The following is a 20543-nucleotide window of genomic DNA, read 5'->3' as shown; positions in this document are numbered from 1 at the left end:
ACTGGGAGAAACACCCAGGCAATGAGTGGACTGGGAGAAACACCCAGGCAATGAGTGAACTGGGAGAAACAGTCAAGAAAAACTTCATGACATTAAGTGTACCATTATCAGTCTTTCCTGGTGGTCAACCTGGTTAAAGTAACGACAAATTCTATTAAAGCCCCACTGATATAACTAAGATAAAAATAGAACAAGTAAGAAATTAAGAATCAAAAGTCAGTATCTCACTTGTGGTTCTTCCTCGAATTAACTTCCTTTTTTCCAAAATCAGTAACTCTACAAGCATGCGTTTCTTGGCTGGATATTTATCTAGCAATTCGGTAGAGAGTGTACATTTTCTTGATTTTTTCTTCTGTGATTTCTATTCCAGGGTGTGATATATATTACACTAGGTACAGTTGGCAATAATTTAACATTATCTTCTAATGAAGTATAATTGCTTTTTAAATAAATACTTAAACAAGCACTTAAGAATTTTAAGCTACATGTTATAAACAAATATTTATGTGGTAAAACAAAACTTAGATAAAATGTTTAACATTTATAAATTAAAAAAATAAGATTTTTTTATCACCAATAATAAATACAGAACTCTAAACATACATAGCAAAGCTTCTTAACCGGGGTCCATGAATAAGCTTCGGCTTGGTGAACATCATGAAACTGTATGCAAAGTTGGGGTACATTTGCATTTTTCTGGCATAGAGGGCTCATAATTTTCATTAGATCCCTAAAGCAGTCTTTGACTAAACACAGATTATGAACTACAATTAAAAAAAAAAAAAAAAACTATTAGCAAATTTTGTCTTCTATTAGCTAAGATAAATGAAAATAGTCTTTATTCCCTGAACCAAGTGGGGAAAAGTCATTTATTTCTCCTAAAGAACTAAGATATTTGAACCCTAAAGCATCTTTTGACACCCTATGGCACACAGCCAAAGCATTTCAAAAGCAATATGCTTGACGAATTGAATTCTCAAGAGGATACAACACTTTTTTTTCCCCCTGAGAAACATGGCTCACTTTCAAGTTTATTGAAGATAGCTGTTCTATAGCTATGCTAAGAAATACTTGATCTAATACCCATGCCTACTGCTCCTTCTTTTGGTCTTAGAGAACTCAAAAACAGATGTATTATGTCAAGTTATCTTACTTACTTGAAATATAAAAAATAGAAGTATCCACCTGAACAACAGATATGGGCTTCCTTTTCATAAACATTGCAAACCTTAATTACTTAAAAGTCAAGAACACCGCCACATATCAAAATAAAACTGTTCAAAATGCATCTTCTAATAATGATAATCTTCATACTGTTAACATTAAATTGACCTCAAGGGAGACTGACCTAGGTACTTGCATTAGAAATTTCAGGTGGTGAACAAAAGTTTTTGTTTGTTTTGTCTACAATTTAACACCTACAGAATGCCTAAAGTAGAAGTGCTTTTGTATAAACATTATTTCTCACCCGGAAGAATCATGCAGCACACAAAATCAGAATTTTTAAAATTTCCAAGTTTTAAAATACAGTGTCTTTAACAGTGGTCGTGAAGCAAATGGAAAGTTATCCAGGAAAGCCCACAAACAAACCCAATGGGGACAGAGGACTTGTACACGGGCAAAAGGTCTGCAAAGTAACTAAGGGCTTCAGAACACAGAAACGGTATGCAAGCCCGTTTAGGTACTGATATTCCACTTACCATAAAATTTTAAAGTTTATTCGCTGTTGATGTATTATAAATGGGAGGAGTATAAAGAAGAAGATACATCGATTGGTTATTTAAATTAGGAAAAGAGTACACTAACGTTTAGAAACATGTTTAAATAAGACTTCTAAATATATTAACAGGTTCTGAAACATTAGCCAATATGTACCCAAACAGTTAAGTCCACTTCCCTTTGGCACAAATCAGTGGTCACAGCTGCTAGGCGAGCTCTAAGGAGGGATGCACTGGGACAGGATGGTGGTGGCAGAAGTGGGAGGTGAAGAGAGAAGAGAAAGAGCAAGGAAATCCTGTCCTCTCTGCAACAGAGAAAGCCTTTTGAGACTCTTCTCCATGAGGCTTTGGTAGGTGCCCTGATGTTACCAGAAAGAGAAAAGTGATTCCAGCTTATTCTGAAAAACCGAATTTTCTCCAAATGCTTCAGCGTTATTCACAAAGTTTAAGCTCCTACTATTTTAAATGCATGTCATTCTGGAGGATAAAACTGTCAAGGAGGTTGGCTAAACAAGACAACAGCAAAAGGGAAGAAAACATTTTTTCAAAAGAGTAAGTTTTGCTTTTCCCTCTCTCCCAAATCACCTCTTATTAAATATTTTTAAAAACCTAACAAAAACAAACAAACAAAAAAACCCACCATAACTAAAAACTCAACCAACAAGTCTACTAGTGTGACACAGAATCTAATGTACAACATCTGTTAACTATTTCCAGTCTTGGGGAAGTTTTAAGTATTTTTCTATATTCAAGGAATCTCTACAAAGTTTCCACCATCACAAGTACATTGAATTAGAGGATTTTATTATTTCTATGGAGAAGAGGTCTTTTCAAAAGGATCATACAGGCAAAAATAAATTTTATCTTGAACAAAATAAGACAGCAAACCGTGAACCAGTCAAACGTTTTTCTACTGATTACGCGGAAGCAACGTTGTGATTGGAATTCACACTGATCTCTCTTGCTATCCTGGTCTACGCTTTCTCCAACTTTTCTCTTTCCTCCAAGTTTCCCCTCGCATGCATTTTTCCCTAACTTCTCATTTCTGTTCTGCGGTTCTTTCTCCAGCTCTTTTCTTTTTTCCCTTGGTTGCTAAACATTTTGCCTTTCACTGCCTTCGTAATGAACAAGCCTGTGATGAAAGCAGGCGTCTGAAACCAAGAGCACAAAAGCCTTAGTTAAGTAAACAGCCTGCTTTACTGTAACGGGCATTTCAATTTCAACATCAACTCAGTTCTCAGAAGAAACCTTAGAACAGGTACCATTATGGGCAGAACTTACACTTCTAAGAGCCCTTGGTGTGTAATTTAAGAAGAGTTTTTCCAAGTACATTAAGGAATATAATTTTTAATTCTAAATTAGTCCTAAAATCTCAAGTTTGGCTAAGAAATAAGATACTATCCATTTTGGGAACTGTATGCTGCCTATAATAATATTGTTTCTGGAGAGATGTAAATATGCAGAGACCCAAATGATCCCTGGTGCTGTCTCTCCAATTTTTGCAGACAAGAGGCAGATTTAATGATCTGAAACGCTAGTTTTAAAGGCAAGACTACAGTACATAGTACCTTGTCCGACTTGTGATTCAGAGTTTACAGTACCCCACACACACCTTGTCAGGGGGAAAGGTTCATGACTCTCGAGAGCTAATCGTTAGTGACTTTGTACAAAAAAGGCTTAGAACCTGGTGGTAAATGCTAAACAGTGAGCGCTCCGCTGTGAGTGGGAAATGCACGTCCAGAGCTGCAGACAGCCCATCATTCTTAGTCTGAGACAGATGAGCATTGCCTGAGTAGGGCATGGGGACCTTTAGAAAGAAGTCTAAGTGGGTGATGCAGCCCAGGAGAACTGCAGGCCCTGCCACACCACCCTCTAGGTTGCCACTGGTGGGAAGAAAGAAACGCTCCCATGCACATGCTGTTCACACGAGGTCTTGGCCAGCACACAGTGTCCACCCAGGAACCAACAAGGACGCAACTTTTCAACATGAAACACAACACCTAGCCTTTTTGGGTGTCACGTCCTCTTTATTTGGCATAAATGAAGCCTTGAAAACTACAAACTCTACCTGACACTGTTGCTCTGTGTTACAGCTGAGGTATTAAAGTCTGCAGCACCAGGCGGTCAGTTCCCGGAAAGCTGCGAACAGTGACTGCTGCCCCCGGCAAGGGCAAGGTGGAGGCGTCTATCAGTAATGGCGTCTGACACTTGTTAAAACCACAATCTCTTAACTGTATGTAAACGCTTATGTAAGGAAAATATAATTATCAGAATGTGCCCCTTGGGAATAATGAGTCTCCAGAAAAAGTTGAGTTTTGATTTTTAAAAAATTTTTTTTCGATACCTATAAGATGAGGTATAAAGAGAAAGTGATAGATAATAATTTTAAATTGATGTTTCTGGAACATAAACAGGCAAAGACTATCGATTTCTTAGTGTGATAAAATATTTGCTGAATACAGAATACATTTTAAAAGCAGAAAATTACAGTAAACAAATTTGATCCACTGAATTAAAACTGCTTTAAGAAGTATGAATTCATTACTTTAAAAACCGGTGATTCCTGGTTAAATCACTGGCTGCCTATTTCATGTCATCACGAGAAAGCTACAAGCTACTATTCACATGAGAGGCAGCAGAGACACACGGCCATTAAGTGCGGAGTGCCCAGCCCAGCACATCCCGGCCATTAAGTGCGGAGTGCCCAGCCCAGCACATCCCGGCCATTAAGTGCGGAGTGCCCAGCCCAGCACATCCCGTCTCAGGGTGCTGTCATTTCTCCTCCTCTCCCGCCCTCACCTTTCCTACACACTTATTTAAAAAACAAAAGCAAGCGTTTTTTGTTACAGTAAGATTCCTTTGTTTTCTTTCTCAACTAATCCATTGTTTTGGGTGGTAAACTAAAAAAAGAAAGACGCATATGTCTTCAGATCTTTCTCCAGGCCTTTCTTCTGTGGTGCTGGGTGGATCTGAACCGCCGACCTTTTGCTTAGTAGCTGAGAGCAAACGGTCTGCACCACCCAGGGACCTTATGCACATGGTGAAGGCCCATTAATATGGATGGAAGGGAGCCTCTCCTAAAGGAAGAATGAGCCCTGAACTTCCATAACAACAGGTGGAACCTTAAAGGTCCAAGACTCTAGAGAACACTATTCCACTGTCTGAATCTGCAGCCATTTGACCACAGGCAACCGATATCTCGCTACCTATATGAAACAAATTACCTGTCACCTTTTCCCTCTTTAATTAATGACTTGAGAATTTCCGCCTCTGGTTATCAGATCTTGGGTAGGGAAGGTAGGAGCAGAATTCTTCCCAAACGGAAGCCAACAGGAGGGGTCCTCAGAAGAAAAATGAATCTGGACTAGACATTTTGGTGGAAAAGGACTAAGGTAGACTATGTCAAAACAAAAAAGGGAAAGAAAATTGCAAAACATTATTTACTCTTTAAAGTTTTTCAAGAAACTACATACAGTTCTACTTCCCAATTCTGTCTAAGACCACAGGATTTGGGCTAAACCAGGGTAATATTAGCCCCTACGTGGCCTTTATACCTACTGGAACATGACGGTAAGCATGCATCAAATAAGTGACTGACTTATTATAAGCAGTTTCTTTCTTTTTTTAACCAGAGGAACACAAGAATTGGTTTTTGCTAGATGTAATTCACATCTGTGGAGCCAGCCACTTAATACAGGTTGATGCGTCTGGTCACCTCACCAAAAAACCTGCACTCCATCAGTACTTACCCGTATCACTGTGCTCGTCCATAATGAGCAAACTACACCTTCCTTTTCCCAGCTGAGCAATCTACATGAACGCAAAACACAACTGCCAAGTCCTGATTTCTTTTCTGTCCTCTCCAGCTGGCTTCCTTTTGGGAGAATAATGTTTAGGATACGGCCAATCCACACCGTCAGATCAGACGTGTGGGACGACGGGACAGCTGCCAGCGTTTCACGCCATGCGAGGCAGCGGTAATGGTTGCATCATTACTGCAGATGGTGTAAAAACACTGCTGTATCAAGAGGCATCGAACAGACACCAAGGGTCAGAATGCTGGTTCTGCCCTGCCTATCTCATTAGACAAGAAATTACGCTGAGACAAAGGCCCAAGGTCCGTTCACTGGGGAAAAGACGGCCTCTTTAACAACGGTGCTGGCATAACTGGATATCCATCTGCAAAAAAATGAAACAAGACCCATACCTCACACCAAGCACAAAAACTAACTCAAAATGGATCCAAGACTTAAATATAAAATCTAAAATGATAAAGATCATGGAAGAAAAAACAGGGACAACACTAGGAGCCCGAACACATGGCATAAACACAATATGAACCATAAGTAACAACACACAAGCACCAGAAGAGCGACTAGATACCCGGGAGCTCCTAAAAATCAAACACTTACGCTCATCAAAAGTCTTCACCAAGAGTCAAAAGACAACCTATAGACTGGGAAAAAAATTTTGGCTACGGCAAATCTGATCAGCGTCTAATCTCTAAAACCTACAAGATACTGCACAACCTCAACAACAAAAAGACAAATAACCCAATTAAAAAATGGGCAAAGGACATGAACAGGCACTTCGCCAAAGAAGACATTCAGGTCACTAACAGACACATGAGGAAATGCTCAGGATCATTAGCCATTAGAGAAATGCAGATCAAAACTACGATGAGATACCATCTCACCCCAACAAGGCTGGCGTTAACCCAAAAAACACAAAATAATAAATGCTGGAGAGGTGGTGGAGAGACTGGAACACTTATACACTGCTGGTGGGAATGTAAAATGGAAATCAATTTGGCACTTCCTTAAAAAGCTAGAAATAGAAGTACCATACGATCCAGCTGTCCCACTCCTTGGAATGTATCCTAGAGAAACAAGAGCCGTCACATGAATAGATATACGCACACCCATGTTCACTGCAGCACTGGTCACGACAGCAAAAAGATGGAAGCAACCTAGGTGCCCATCGATGGACGAATGGATAAACAGATTATAGTATACTCACACAATGGAATACTACGCAATGATAAAGAACAACAATGAATCCGTGAAACATCTTATAACATGGAGGAATCTGGAAGGCATTCTGTTGAGTGAATTTAGTCAGTTGCAAAAGGACAAATACTGTATAAGACCACTATTATGAGAACTCAGGAAGAGGTTTAAACACAGAAGAAAACATTCTTTGATGGTTACGAGGGTGGGGAGGGAGGGAGAGGGGTATTCACTAACTAGATGGTAGATAAGAATTATCTTAGGTGAAGGGAAGGATGGCACATATTACAGGGGAAGTCAGCACAACTGGACTAAACCAAAAACAAAGAAGTTTCCTGAACACAACCAAACACTTTGAGGGACAGAGTAGCAGGGGCAGGGGTGTGGGGACCATGGTTTCAGGGGACATCTAGGTCAATTGGCACAACAAAGTTTATTAAGAAAATGTTCTGTATCCTACTTTGGTGAGTGGCGTCTGGGGTCTTAAAAGCTTGCAAGCGGCCATCTAAGATGCATCAATTGGTCCCAACCCACCTGGAGTAAAGGAGAATAAAGAACACCAAGGACACAAGGAAAATATTAGCCCAAGAGACAGAAAGGGCCACATAAACCAGAGGGTCCATCAGCCTGAGACCAGAAGAACTAGATGGTGCCTGGCTACCACCAATGACTGCCCTGCAGGGAACACACAGACAGTCCCTGATGGAGCAGGAGAAAAGTAGGCGGCAGAACTCAAATTCTAGTAAAAAGACCAGACTAAATGGTCTGACTGAGACTGGAGGAACCCCAGAAGACATCGCCTCCGAACTCTGTTAACCCAGAACTAAAACCATTCCCAAAGCCAACTCTTCAGACAAAGATTAGACTGGACTATAAGACATAAAATGATACTCGTGAAGACTGTGCTTCTTAGCTCAAGTAGATACATGACACTAAATGGACAGCTTCTGTCCAGAGGTGAGATGAGAAGGCAGAAAGGGACAGGAGCTGGTTGAATGGACACAGGAAATCTGGGGTAGAAAGGAGGAGGAGTGTGCTGTCACAGTATAGGGAGAGCACCTAGGGTCACATAGCAATATGTGTATAAATTTTTGTATGAGAAACTGACTTGAATTGTAAACTTTCACTTAAAGTACAATAAAATTAAATTAAAAAAAAAAGAAATTATGTTGATAGTGAAAACATGCGTTAAAGTCAGAAAAAAGTTACTTCAACAAAGAAAAGTGGGCAGGAGATACTCGAGACTAAATCTGCCTCTGTTGTTTCAATCAAACTATAAATTTTCTGATTCTTCAATTTACCTGCTTCTGTTTGGGTTTCCCTAGGTCTCAGAGGAATATACCAGAAGTAACCACCACAAGGCAGCGTAACAGTCACTCAGTGCTCCGAATGGGCATTCAACAACAAAACAACATAGCTATACCGGCTTGTGATTTTTTTACTCATCGTATTAACTCAAATTTAAAGTTAATCATGGAAAACCAAAATAAAAACTAAAAAGACAAAGAAATATTCTTATTTAAAAATAAGTATATTTGTAAAAAGGTCTAGTGAAAAAAAGGGCTAAAATCTGCCTTTCTATACTCATACCCCGATAGTTCAAGAGAAAAGGGAGGGCAACTCAGACCACTTCAGCAACGGCAACAGCAATTTAATCCTAAAATAATTTAATCTGTAAATCTCACAGGCATTTATCAAAAATCACTCACTAGAGTATCATTTTCTAAATATGTGAACCTTGCTTTGGAGAGTCCAATTTCTAAAACAAGGAACCTTGAGATTACGGCGGAAATCGGGACCGCTGGCTGGGTTGAAGACATAGCTGCATAGTTAGCAGTTTACACTCCCAGAGACTCTGAGGACGCACAGGAAGCTTGCAAGTGTGCTGTGTTCTTTTTGCTTGAAATACTGACAAGTCACGCTGAGAGTGACAGGGAGCCTGCTGTTGTGCTTATTCTAGAGACGGAGACCTTACAACTGTACTTCCAATACTTAGGTATCACACATGATCATATACACAAACACAGACCAAATACACAGCGCACCTACTCCTCACTCATGGTTAGGTTCCAAAGACCAGGTCGTTAGCACTGTTACGTGAAATACTTGCAATTTCCTGCCCCAGCATCCCCTCCTCCCCGGCCTCAGCCCTCCCAGCTGGGCAGCCGTGGCCCCACTATTACCTGGGGCGGTCCCAGGCTCACCCTTGCACTGCTCACCGGAATCCAAATTCATGCTGACGGGCATCCTCAGCCACCCAGTGTCCCCACTTGGGCTCCAGGGTGCACTCAGTGCAGGAAGCGGGGTGGCACGGGCTGGGCGGTGGTGGTGGCCTTGGGCTCTGCCAGGGGTTGGCCCCACAGAGGTGAACACCGCCCACCCGCCCACGCCCCGCCCCTGGAGCCCACAGGCAGGTGCGCCCCACAGGTTCCAGACTGAGGTTAAATGCGCAGCTCAGCAAGGTCGTTCTTGCGCAAAATAGTCGGATGACAGATTTTTTACTATCGTCAGATACCGAGACAGTCGGGAAGCGAGGACCAGGTGCAGACACACACCACGTGAGCATGAAAGGGAAGGGAAGGAAAACACTATGGTGGCTCAAATCCTGCCCCCTCAGGGCACTCTTCTGGAGTCGGACAATTCAGAGAAGTTCCTCATATGTTATTCTGAAAGAACAGCACAAATACCTCAAACTCAGATGTCTAGATAGTTTGGCTTCGAATCTCAATTCAAAGGTTAATAAAAATCTCAAATGTGCTAACTTTTCTCCCTAATTTTCATAATAACAAATAGAATTTTTACTTTTTCCTAGTGTCAACAACTAAACTGGTCAGAATCAAGTATAAAGGGTATTAAGTTGGAAGAGGAAAACAAACATTTGAGGGAAAAAAGTATAACATTCAATTTCTTATAAGGACATAATGGATAAAAACTCCACTATCTACTTAAATCTAAAATGCAGGATTTGAGCTGTCTGCATTCTGGTTTTTACTGTAGGAATTAACATTCTTAAGATGATAAAGCTGTAAAGTTAAATCAAAAGTGAGGAATTGAAGGAGGCAGTGCTCTAACCACTTCTGCATTCCTGCACAGCTTGGCATTTTCCCGAGCTTTTCCATGGAAACATGACAAAGCCACACACCACTTCCGCCCCAAGACAAAAGCAATGACTGCACGGAACAAAACGCTTTGTAAATGCCAGGTAACACAACAAACATCTACATTCAAGCACAATCCTGAAGGTAAGAAGTGGCAGAAAAACTCTTAGTTTTAACAGTCTTCCAAGAACACGAGAAAGATGAAGCTTAATGGGCCTAGGTTCTGGAATTCACTTTGATGTGGTTGTAGACGGACAAAGGGACGGAAGAGTGTGAAAACGTAATTTAGATTAAAGACAGCTACCGTGTTGGGGCCACCCACTCAGCGCTGATTTATAGATGCCAAATTCATTTCTGTATTTTTTTTTAAAAGAGAAAAATGTAGTTTGGATTGCATACTGTTCATCTATAAATGTGAAGGCCTTCACAAAGGCTGACAAACCAGAATAATACACTTTTCTCCCTGGGATTAAATATCAACTTATCGTCTGGCCAGTTAGAAAAATTAAAGGGCAGGACATGCGCGTAGTAGGCACACAGGTGTTTACCTTCAGCTGATTGTTGAAAATATCAATCTCCTGCAGCTTCGCTCTTGTTTCTTTCTCAACCTCATCCAGCTGGTCTCGGAGCTGCTGCCGAGCTAGTTCTTTTGCTTCTAAGGCTCTTTTGACTGTAAGAAGTGAATCTCCTAGTTTAGAAAAACATGGCGAGATGTGAAAAACTTAGCATGGTAGTGAAGAAAAAAAGATTTTCAATGTTCTCCTTTCACCTTGAGAAATTCTTGACATTAAAAAGGAAAAGGACAACTTTAAAAATAAAACACCTACTGTGCAAACTGTTCTGCTGAACTTGCTTTAGTTGGTCATTGAGTATCTGTTTTTCCGGAATAAGCCTTCCAAGCATTTGCTGAGATTCCTGGGAGAGAAGAGAGAAAACAACCGTCAGTGACGTGAAAACGACCAAGTCCAGGTTCGCCATCCAGGCAGGGCACAGCCAGCTCTTCTCCCAATCTCAGCCCAAAGCCTCTCCACTGAAACGGTATTTAATCTCTCATCATGGTGATCCTGCCAAGGAATTCACTGTCTGCCAAATGCTTTTTACTGAAACACAGTTAAGACATTTATAGCTCCCTTGATATTCCTTATATTTTTGACTCAATGGCTATTCATAAGCTTTAAAAAATGTACTTTATGTAGTACAACTCAGCAGAGAGAAAACTGAAGTAAGGATCTCTGAATTGCACCCTGATCAAATGCAAATCCAGCAACCCTGTTTTCTGTAAACTGACTGAGCAGTTTAAATGAAAACTATTCTACTCCGAACTTGGATACTTAACAGGGTTGACTGAGGTTTACCGTATAAGAGAAGCTGGACCTTAGCTGTCATTTATGTTCTTCTACCACACAGAATGGAACTACAATTTTAAACAGGTACATGAAAGTCTTAAATCAACTATTTTTTAATTGACATTAAAAAAAAAAAAAGCTTAAGATCACATTGAACAGGGCTGTTGAGTAGTTTTCTTGAGCGATTTGCCAAGCACTGTATCTGTTGAGGAGCCCTAGCAGTGCAGTGGTTAAGAACTCAGCTGCTAACCAAAAGGTTGGCAGTTCAAATCCACCAGCTCCTCCTTGGAAACCTTATGTCCTATAGGCTCGCTATGAGATGGAATCGATTTGACGGCAGTGGGTTTTGTCTGATTTTTGGTTATTTGCTTAAGCTCAGCTGAAATTATCCTGTATCCTTTCTACACGTATGCAAAAAGAGGTTTCCTACTGTTTCTTTTACAACAATTTCTGTGGGCCATTTTATACTATAAACATCTACTTAGTTATGCTAGTTTAATTGCATTTGGCCTATAATCTGAGCGGTATATTACCATTATTTATTTCTAACTAGACATGCTATCAAAAGATAGGGCTGCAAATATACTTTGAAATGAATTATTTTCCAAGAGACGGCATCGTTCAAAGTGTAAAAGACAAAATTATGCTAAACTATCAAACATGTCACTTCTTTTGAACTGAAAAAGGTAATTAGGGAACTGCAACGCCAGCAGCCCTTCTTCACTCACATTGAAAACAGTCTACTCTCTGGACGACAGGAAAGATGGTGTTGCCAGGTGCCCAGGATTTCTGAAGATGGTGAGAAGGGAAATATCTTTACCCACAGCACACGGGGTGCTGGAGGAGTAACTGTTGAGTGAGTTAACATTCTCATGGCATCCATGGGGTAAGTGGGGTCATCCGCTCAGCAGCAATGAAAGTTAGCTGCTGTTACTTCACTGGAAGGCTAAATATTTCGTGTCACAAAGTTCAAATACTACCATCAACTAAAGATATATAGGAAACTGAATATAATCTGCATATGTCTCAAAGGACTGTACAGAATTGCTGTGAGTTTAGAAACTGAAACCATGAGTTCAGCAATGACAGCTGCACCATAAAGGGGCCGTGAAGCAGCCGTGTTTAGTGCGGGTCCACTATGGAGCTGTTGTTGTTAGAAACAGTCGAGTCGGTTCTGACTCATAGAGACCCTATGTACAACAGGGCGAAACACTGTCCGGTCCTGCGCCATCCTCATAACCGTTACGCTTGAGCCCACTGTTGTAGCCACCGTGTCAATCCATCTAGCTGAGGGTCTTCCTCTTTTTCACTGACCCTCTACTTTACCAAGCATGATGTCGTTCTCCAGGGACTGATCCCTCCTGATAACATGTCCGAAGTATGTGAGACAAAGTCTCCCCATCCTCACCTCTAAGGAGCATTCTGGCTGTACTTCTTCCAAGACAGATTTGCTCATTCTTTTGGCAGTCCATGGTATATTCAATATTCTTTGTCAACACCATAATTCAAAGGCATCAACTCTTCTTTGGTCCTCCTTATTCATCGTCCAGCTTTTGCATGCATATGAGGCTATTAAAAACACCATGGCTTGGGTCACACGCACTTAGTCTTCAAGGTGACATCTTAGCTTTTCAACACTTTAAAGAGGTCTTTTGCAGCAGATTTGCCCAATGCAATGTGTCTTTTGATTTCTTGACTGCTGCTTCCATGGGTGTTGACTGTGGATCCAAGTAAAACGAAATGCTTGACAACTTTAATCTTTTCTCTGTTTATCATGATGTTGCTTATTGGTACAGTTGTGAGGATTTTTATTTTATGTTGAGGTGTAAAGTATACTGAAGGCTGTGATCTTTGATCTTCATCAGTAAGTGCTTCAAGTTCTCTTCACTTTCCGTAAACAAGGTTGTGTCATCTGCACAAAGCAGGTTGTTAATGAGTCTCCCTCCAATCCTGATGCTCGTTCTTCTTCATATAGTCCAGCTTCTCAGATTATTTGCTCAGTGTACAGATTGAATAAATTAGCCCTGCATTAAATATCTGAGGTCTTAACATGAAATGCAGGGTCCTGGTGGTGCAGTGGTTAAGCGTTTGGCTGCTAACCAAGTGTCAGCAGTTCAAATCCACCAGCCGCTCCTTGGAAACCCTACGGGGCAGTTCTACCCTGTCCTACATGAATCGACTCGACGGCAATGGGTTTGGTAACGTGAAACGCAGAGCAGTACGTACGTGAATTTGATGACTCCTAGCTCAACATTCGATACCAAACCAGCCGGTAAGATAAGCTGGTGGTCAACTCTGGGTAGGTAATGAAATTCAGACAGAAGGGCCTAGAAAAGAATTTCAAATTCTCATGGACTCCAGACTTTCTGGAGCCAAGGGGGCTAGATGAACCCCTGAAACGATTTCCTTGGATGATCTTTAAAACTTAAACCATAAATATCTCTTGAAGTCTTCTTAAAACCAAATGATAGTTTAGCTTAATTAGAAAAAAATGCCTGCCTTGAGTATTATGCTCTTTGAAGAACTATCTAAATGAGATCAGAGTGACAACAGCAACTCAAAAGATTAGACAGAAACTTTAGGGGGGGAGTGAGATTATGTTAATGAGGGAGGAACAACTCAAAAAGGAGGGTGAGAATGGTTTATACAACTTGAAGAATGGAATCAATGTCACTGAATAGTATAGGGAGAAAAGGTTAAACTGATGTATGTTTTGCTGTGTATATTCTCAAAAACAAGAACAAAATAAAACTGAAAAAAAAAAAGTAACTGCCTATAATACAGGGTCGCTAAAAGAATCAACTCAATGGCAACAAGTATAGGAGCCCTGGTGGTGCAGTGGTTAAGCACTCAACTGCTAACTGAAAGGTGGGTGGTTCAAACCCACCAGCCACTCTGTGGGAGAAAGATGTGGCAGTCTGCTCCGCTAAAGATTACAGCCTTGGAAACCGTATGGGGCAGTTCTACCCTGGCCTATAGGGTTGCTATGAGTCAGAATCAACTCAACTTGATGGCAACGAGTTAGGGTTTTTTTTTGGTTCGTCTATAGTACTGCACTATGTCTCCAACTCTTCCCTGTACACCTCTCTCTCATACCCACTAAAATACTTCATCGCACTTATTTGTTTTAATCATCACACTAAAAGCCAGAGTCCTGTGAGTGGACTACAGGGTTCCAGGTGATCTGGCCCCACTCCTCCTTCCTGCTGTAACCACGCTGGCCTCCTTGCTGTAACCACAGGAACTCTGTCCTGCTGTTTCCCCACCTACAGCTGGTTCAGGTGACAGCCACGGGGTGGGTCCTTGTCTAGTTTGCATCCATACGTCACCCTTGCAGAGAGGCCTGTCCTGACCACCCTCAGCACACTCTAAGCCGTCCCCGCTCATGCTCCACAGCACGTCTCACCCTCTAGCAGAGTGGGTGCCTCCCTCATTTCCTCAGCGTCTGTCTCCCTCGCAGGCAGGGTGTGCACTCGGGGAGGCAGGTCCTCTCGTCTGTTGCTCTCTGCGGGGCCCTCGGGGCCCAGAAGAGCACCTGGTGAGCATCGGCGCTCAGCAAACATTTCGTGAGGTGGTTACCTGACGTCCCACTTTTCAGGCGAGGACCCTGTCCAACTCACCTTTGCTTTCTAGTGCCTAGAATATGGCAGATGCCCAATGTCTGCTGAATGAATCAGTCAATGGGTGAAACTAGAGGAGACCACGTAAGCCGAGAAGCTTTTAGGAGCATTATTTTCTCACCTGTAACTGCTGCTGCAGGTGTGTGATTTCTGCAATCCTCAGCTCCCTAGATTTGTTTGTGCTCTCGATTTCTTGCCTTTGGGTGGTCAACCGACATCTGATGTCCTGAAGTTTGCCTTCTAGTTGATGCTTTTTATCGTTCTTTAACATTAAAAAAAATAAGAATTATTACCGTTTTTAATGGTGATTAATGTATTTCCAAAGCAAAATCAAACTTTACTCACTAGTGCTTCTAATTCAAATTCCAAAGTCTTTTTCTTTGCTTTCAGGACAACTATGTCCTCTTGTTCTCTGTTCCTTTGATTGAGTAGCTCTTGCCGTCGATTGCGCTCCCACTCAAGTTGTCGCTGCCTTTCAAGTTCACGTTTTGCAGCCTGTGACATATAAAAACAGCTGCTTTATTGATTTCCTAAGTCCTTAAACTAATCAACATCTCTTAATAAAAGTCTTTTCTTTCAGGGGTGAAATACTTTTAAACATTACAAGAAACCATTATAGTACAGCAAAAATAGTTTTATGAATATCCAGTATTCCTTCTAGAGAGAAAAAAGGAATATGGAGAATTGACTATTATGTTCACATATGAAAAAACTGACAGATCATTTCACCACTGGAATAGAATTCTTTATGCCTTCACGAACACTTGATGCGCTAAATAAAACTGCTCTTATTTACCGACTCACAAAGAACAGGGAAAATTTACTTATTCTAGCAAAAACAACCCCAAACCTGCAGAACAAAAAATAAACAACTGTTTTCTCCCATGAGAAGAGAAGTACTTATCCCAAGTTTTAAACATCTGTGACCCGGCCTCCCTAATCATTCATTTCCTTTTTAGTACAAAAGGTCCTGTAATTTCTGAGGAGATGTCAGCCCTCTTCCACACCGCCTCTGACGACTGCTAGGTAAGCCCACGATCAGAGCGCTGGGAACTCATTATTGTAATCACCTCTTACGTACTTGTCTTCCAACCACACTGTAAGGCCCTGGAGGACAGCTAGAGTGTTCGCTCACCATTACCTACATCCCCACAGACTAACGATGCCCTGCACATGTCAAATGCCTACCAAATAATTCTGAGCAAATACTCTAAAATGTCATTATTTCATATAGAAGAAAGGAAGATTGTTCTGGAAAATTAAGACTTTGTTAGTATCTGTGTGTATCAGTCTGAATAAAAGCAGCTTCTGGCTAAAAATTTTCTGAAGCAATCATCCCAAGACGAAACCAATGTATTATTGCTTTTCCATTTGGAAAAATTCCCCATCTTTAAAATCTGTTTCATTCACACAAGAGAGAATCATTGCATGTGCTTCTGTTGAAGTAATATACTAACACTGGAAAGACAGATGAGACTAGCTTAGTCCCTACCCAGGTACGGCACCAAATTTATGAAGTGTTCCATAAAACGTAATGAATATTTCTAAGACATATGCTCAATGTTAAAAAAAATAAGTTGCAGAATAATACAGTTGGTATACCAGTTATGGTTAAAAAAAAAATAAAATCACATCAACAATCCTTCCCCTTCTCCACCAAACAAACCTTTATATTTCTATAAATGTGTATAAATGCAGAGAAAAAGATTCAGAAAAGTATCAATGGTTTTATTTTCAATTTTTTACAAGGCTGTATTACCAAAACCTTGTATGTGGATATTCATAGCAGCATTATTCATAAAAGCCAAAAAGTGAAAACAACCCAAATGTCCATCAACTGATGAGTAAGTAAACAAAATGTGGTATATTCATAAAATGGAATATCATTCAGCGATAAAAAGGAATAAAGTACCGATTCATGAATCTTAAAAACATGCTAAGTAAAAGAAGCCATATATAAAAGGCCCCATATTTTCTGATTCCATTTACATGAAGTACCCAGACTAGGCAAATCCATAGAGGCAGAAAGTAGATTAGTGGTTGCCTAGAGCTGGTTGGTGGGGCAGGGAAGGGCATGAGGAGTGACTGCTAACGACTGAAGAGTTTCCCTTTGAAAATGTTCTGAATTAGTGGCGGTGGTAGTTGCACAGCTTTGTGACTATAATGAAACCACTGAATTATAAAAATAAGAAAGTAAAGGAAGGAAGGAGGGAGGAAAAAGAAAAAGAAAAACACTCTATTCATGTATTATTTGTATAGTTCTTTAGAGAGAGAGTGCACCCAAGAGCACGTGCACTAATCACGGTGGTTCCACAGCTGCTGACCTCCCGTCTCTCGATTTCTTTCCTCCTCTCCTCCTCTCTCTGACGTTCCAGCTCCCGCTGCTTTTCCAGCTGCTTCTCCAACTCCAGCTGTCTTTTGCGTTCCTGTTCCTGGCGCTCCCGCTCTTTCCTTTCCTGCTCTGCCCGTTCTAGCTGTGCCAAGCGCTCTTGCTCTTTGCGCTGCTGTTCCAAGAGGGCTTGCCTTCGCTTCTCCAGTTCCAGATTGCCACGTTCAAAATTCTCACGCTTCTTATCTTCAAATGTTACTATAAAACGAGAAACAGATTGGTTATGAAAAGTCATGATTTTCAACGTGCTGTTTTCAGAAGTAAAACTCGCTGGTGTATTTGTAGTACAAACTCAGCTCTAGAGCCCCCTAAGCCTCCTCTCCGTTCCTTCTGCATGTGCCCTTGTTACCTTTCACAAGCACTATGAATGAAGCCCCTCACCTAACCTCCTGCTGACACACTCACCCTCCACACCAAACACCATTTCTAGAACAATCTTTCTAAAGCACCTCTGTATCATCAGCCAATCTCCTTTCCTTCCCTGTTACTCTGCATTTGCCCATGACCTTGGTTCAGTAATTGACCCCCACCTATTTTGCATCTTGAATTTCTCCCTTTTTTACCCCCCCCCCCCCACACAACTGGCGTGCCTTCTAGTCTAACAAAGACGACAATTTCTGGAAGGAGGGCAGGAATGTGAGGGGTCTGTGTTTCACACCGAAGAACAAGCGGGGCCTAATCATTCTGTAGATCACGGTCGGGAGATATTTTTTTCTAATCCGTATTCAGTTTCCTTCTCCGAGGATGTCAATTATGAATTTTAGACCTATCTTCCAGATCAAAGCTTTGTCTCTCTAATCCTTATTAACCCTTTGTTTATGTCCGTGTTGTTCTGTTCATTTTTCTTAATCCCATGCTCTACGGCCTATACTGTGTCCCAGCAGCATCTGTTCATGGTTCTCCCAGGTCCCAGCTGCAGACGAGGGGAGCGCTCACCGCCAGCCTGTGCACACTGCTCCCCTTATTCCGAATTCATTTCAAGCGCTGTCACTTCACACTTTGTCTTAAGACCTGAGACTGTGCGCATCCTTGGCGTCTCCCCACATCTGTGTTTGGTCTTCACTGATGTACACAGCCCCACCTCACGTAACTGTAGTTAGGGATTAGGATCAAAATGGCAAGTATGTTTTGTTTCTCTTGTTCTTCTTGCACCTTTGGTGTTTTCAGGAGGCAGCATTCTCTTTACTCTGCCTCTTGATTTTTTTTTTTTTAAATGTAGTGTCAGATACTAGAATTAAAAGATGCATAAGTCCCTAAGCATCTATTAAGTCTAGTATCTGACACTACATTTTAAAAAAAGCTGCTGTTGAGTCGATTTTGACTCATGGCGACTTAATGTGATTCAGAGTAGAACTGCCCCATAGGGTTTTCATAGCTGTGATCTTTTCAAAAGCAGACTGCCAGGCCTTTCTTCCTAGGTACCTCTGGGTGGGTTCAAACACCAAGCGCTTGGTTAGTGTTGAACACTCAACCGTTTCTACTACCAGAGATTCCTATTTCTGGTACACAGGGGCACTTTATGAATGCATGAACAAACGTATCTGATAATGTCACCTCCTCTTCAAAAACCTCAGGTGAATATCTACTACCAACAGAAAAAGAAAATTCCTGTACTTACTTGCCTTTGAGACTTCTCATGGCTATCAGTCCCTGAAACGGTCCTCACTTCCACTTCCACTCTTCGTCCTTTAAGTCTCCCATCCAGTGTGACCTCTACAACCGAGATTCATCCCTCTTGCTTTCCCAGTCTATGACAACTGTGAGTGATGTCTGCTGTGCGTCTCCAATACTGCCTTCGTGAACGCATTGCACTTACACACGCTTTTGATGATTGTTTATATCACTGTATCACGGAGGATGTCTTAAATCCTTTATTACGCTAAAAGCTTCCAGAGGGTACAAGCCATGCATGATTAGCCTTTATATCCTTCACTGCACTTAACGCATAGCCTTGTACACAGATCATGTTCAGTAAGTATTTCATCAGTGACTACAAAGTAATTTAAAGAGTAACCTGGGAAAGCTAGTATCCTGAGAAGGTCAATTAACCACCGAGCACTTTAAATGCAGCAAAATGACACTGGCAAAGTATTTAACATAGAGACCCCAAAATAAATTTCGCTTGCTTCTTAGTATCACTTATCATCTTCTCATTAATAGTTCATCTCAGATGTCTTAGGGGAGGCCTGCTGGCACAGTGGTTAAGCACTTGGCTGTGAACTGAAAGGTCTGCGGTTCTAACTCACCAGCCGCTCTGCAGGAGAAAGATGTGGCAGTCTACTCCCATAAAGATTACAGCCTAGGAAACCCTATGGGGCAGTTCTACTCTGTCCTGCACCATTGCTATAAGTCAGAATCAACTCGACGGCCGTGGACTTGGTTTTCGTTTTTTAGATGTCTTAAGGTATTTTAATAGAATGATGAACTTACCTATTATAAATAAGGATTACTTAACATAGGCTCCTGCTATTAAAAGGTTTTCAATTTTCCTATAATAACATGAGAAAAATAATAGTAGGTGAGTTCATATTCTATTTCTGCACTGGCGGTAGTAAGCAACCACCCTACCGTTTTGCAATTTTTTTGTGTTCTTTACATAACGTTTACAAAATATTTGTTTAGCAGCATACAATCAGATTTCAAGTGAAAATTAGAGCCGAGACGCATTAGCAGAGTTCCTATTCTCTATACATATCCATCTCTCAAAGCACATGAACAGCAGCCCCTTCCGGGCGAACCTCAGTTAAAAGAAAAGAGCAAAAATGCCAAAAGCTAAATTTATTTTGACCTCCATCTTTCCCTTTGAGACAGAACATCTCTAACGGGACACAAGTGAAACATGAAGCCCAGCTTACCCGGTAATTTCTTTTCAAGCTGTTGCTGCTCGTCTTCTAACACGGGCTCCTCTGGGAACCGCTGGTCTACAGAGGACGAGCTGACAGCAGATATGCCGCTGCCTGAACGAGCCCTCCTGCAAGCGTGGAAGAAAGAGAAAAAAGAGAGTGACTCCCATACAGCTGTCACAGGAGAACTGAGCAAGCTGTGAAGAGAATTTTAAAAGGTTACAGCCTATCATAGAGCAAACGTCAGCTATCATGAAGAAAAGATAAAGATTTGGTCCTCTCTGTCTAAAAAGAAGCCTACAGGAACGAACATATAAATGTCATCAGATCTTGAAATCTAAGCTTGCTCAGAATGTTTAAAACTACCACCAAAATTACCACAATTCCAAGGATTGAATTACTTGATAACTGAAAGACAGTTAGAACAGTACCTGGCATACAGTAAAGACTCTGTACATGTCAGCTCACGGCACCATCACCCTCTAAGGCTCACTGTGTAACTATAAGAATGTTAGAACAG

The 20543-nt window shown here is 41.3% G+C and overlaps 1 protein-coding gene across 2 annotated transcripts in view; it reads right to left on the bottom strand.

Annotated features, from left to right (window-relative positions):
- Positions 1-20543, bottom strand: part of ITSN1 (intersectin 1) — a 221749-nt gene that overhangs the window by 101882 nt on the left and 99324 nt on the right. For both annotated transcript variants that reach the window (XM_004386976.2, XM_023741323.1), the window contains 6 exons: positions 20036-20151; positions 17116-17378; positions 15137-15286; positions 14913-15053; positions 10653-10740; positions 10374-10513 (listed from right to left, as the gene is read on the bottom strand). In XM_004386976.2, coding sequence (XP_004387033.1) covers positions 10374-10513; positions 10653-10740; positions 14913-15053; positions 15137-15286; positions 17116-17378; positions 20036-20151 — 898 coding nt within the window. The remainder of the gene's footprint in view (positions 1-10373; positions 10514-10652; positions 10741-14912; positions 15054-15136; positions 15287-17115; positions 17379-20035; positions 20152-20543) is intronic.

The sequence above is a fragment of the Trichechus manatus genome, unplaced genomic scaffold (genome assembly GCF_000243295.1).
Source record: "Trichechus manatus latirostris isolate Lorelei unplaced genomic scaffold, TriManLat1.0 scaffold00177, whole genome shotgun sequence".
NCBI classification, from domain to species: Eukaryota; Metazoa; Chordata; class Mammalia; order Sirenia; family Trichechidae; genus Trichechus; species Trichechus manatus.
This window is presented reverse-complemented; position numbering and strand designations above follow the sequence as displayed.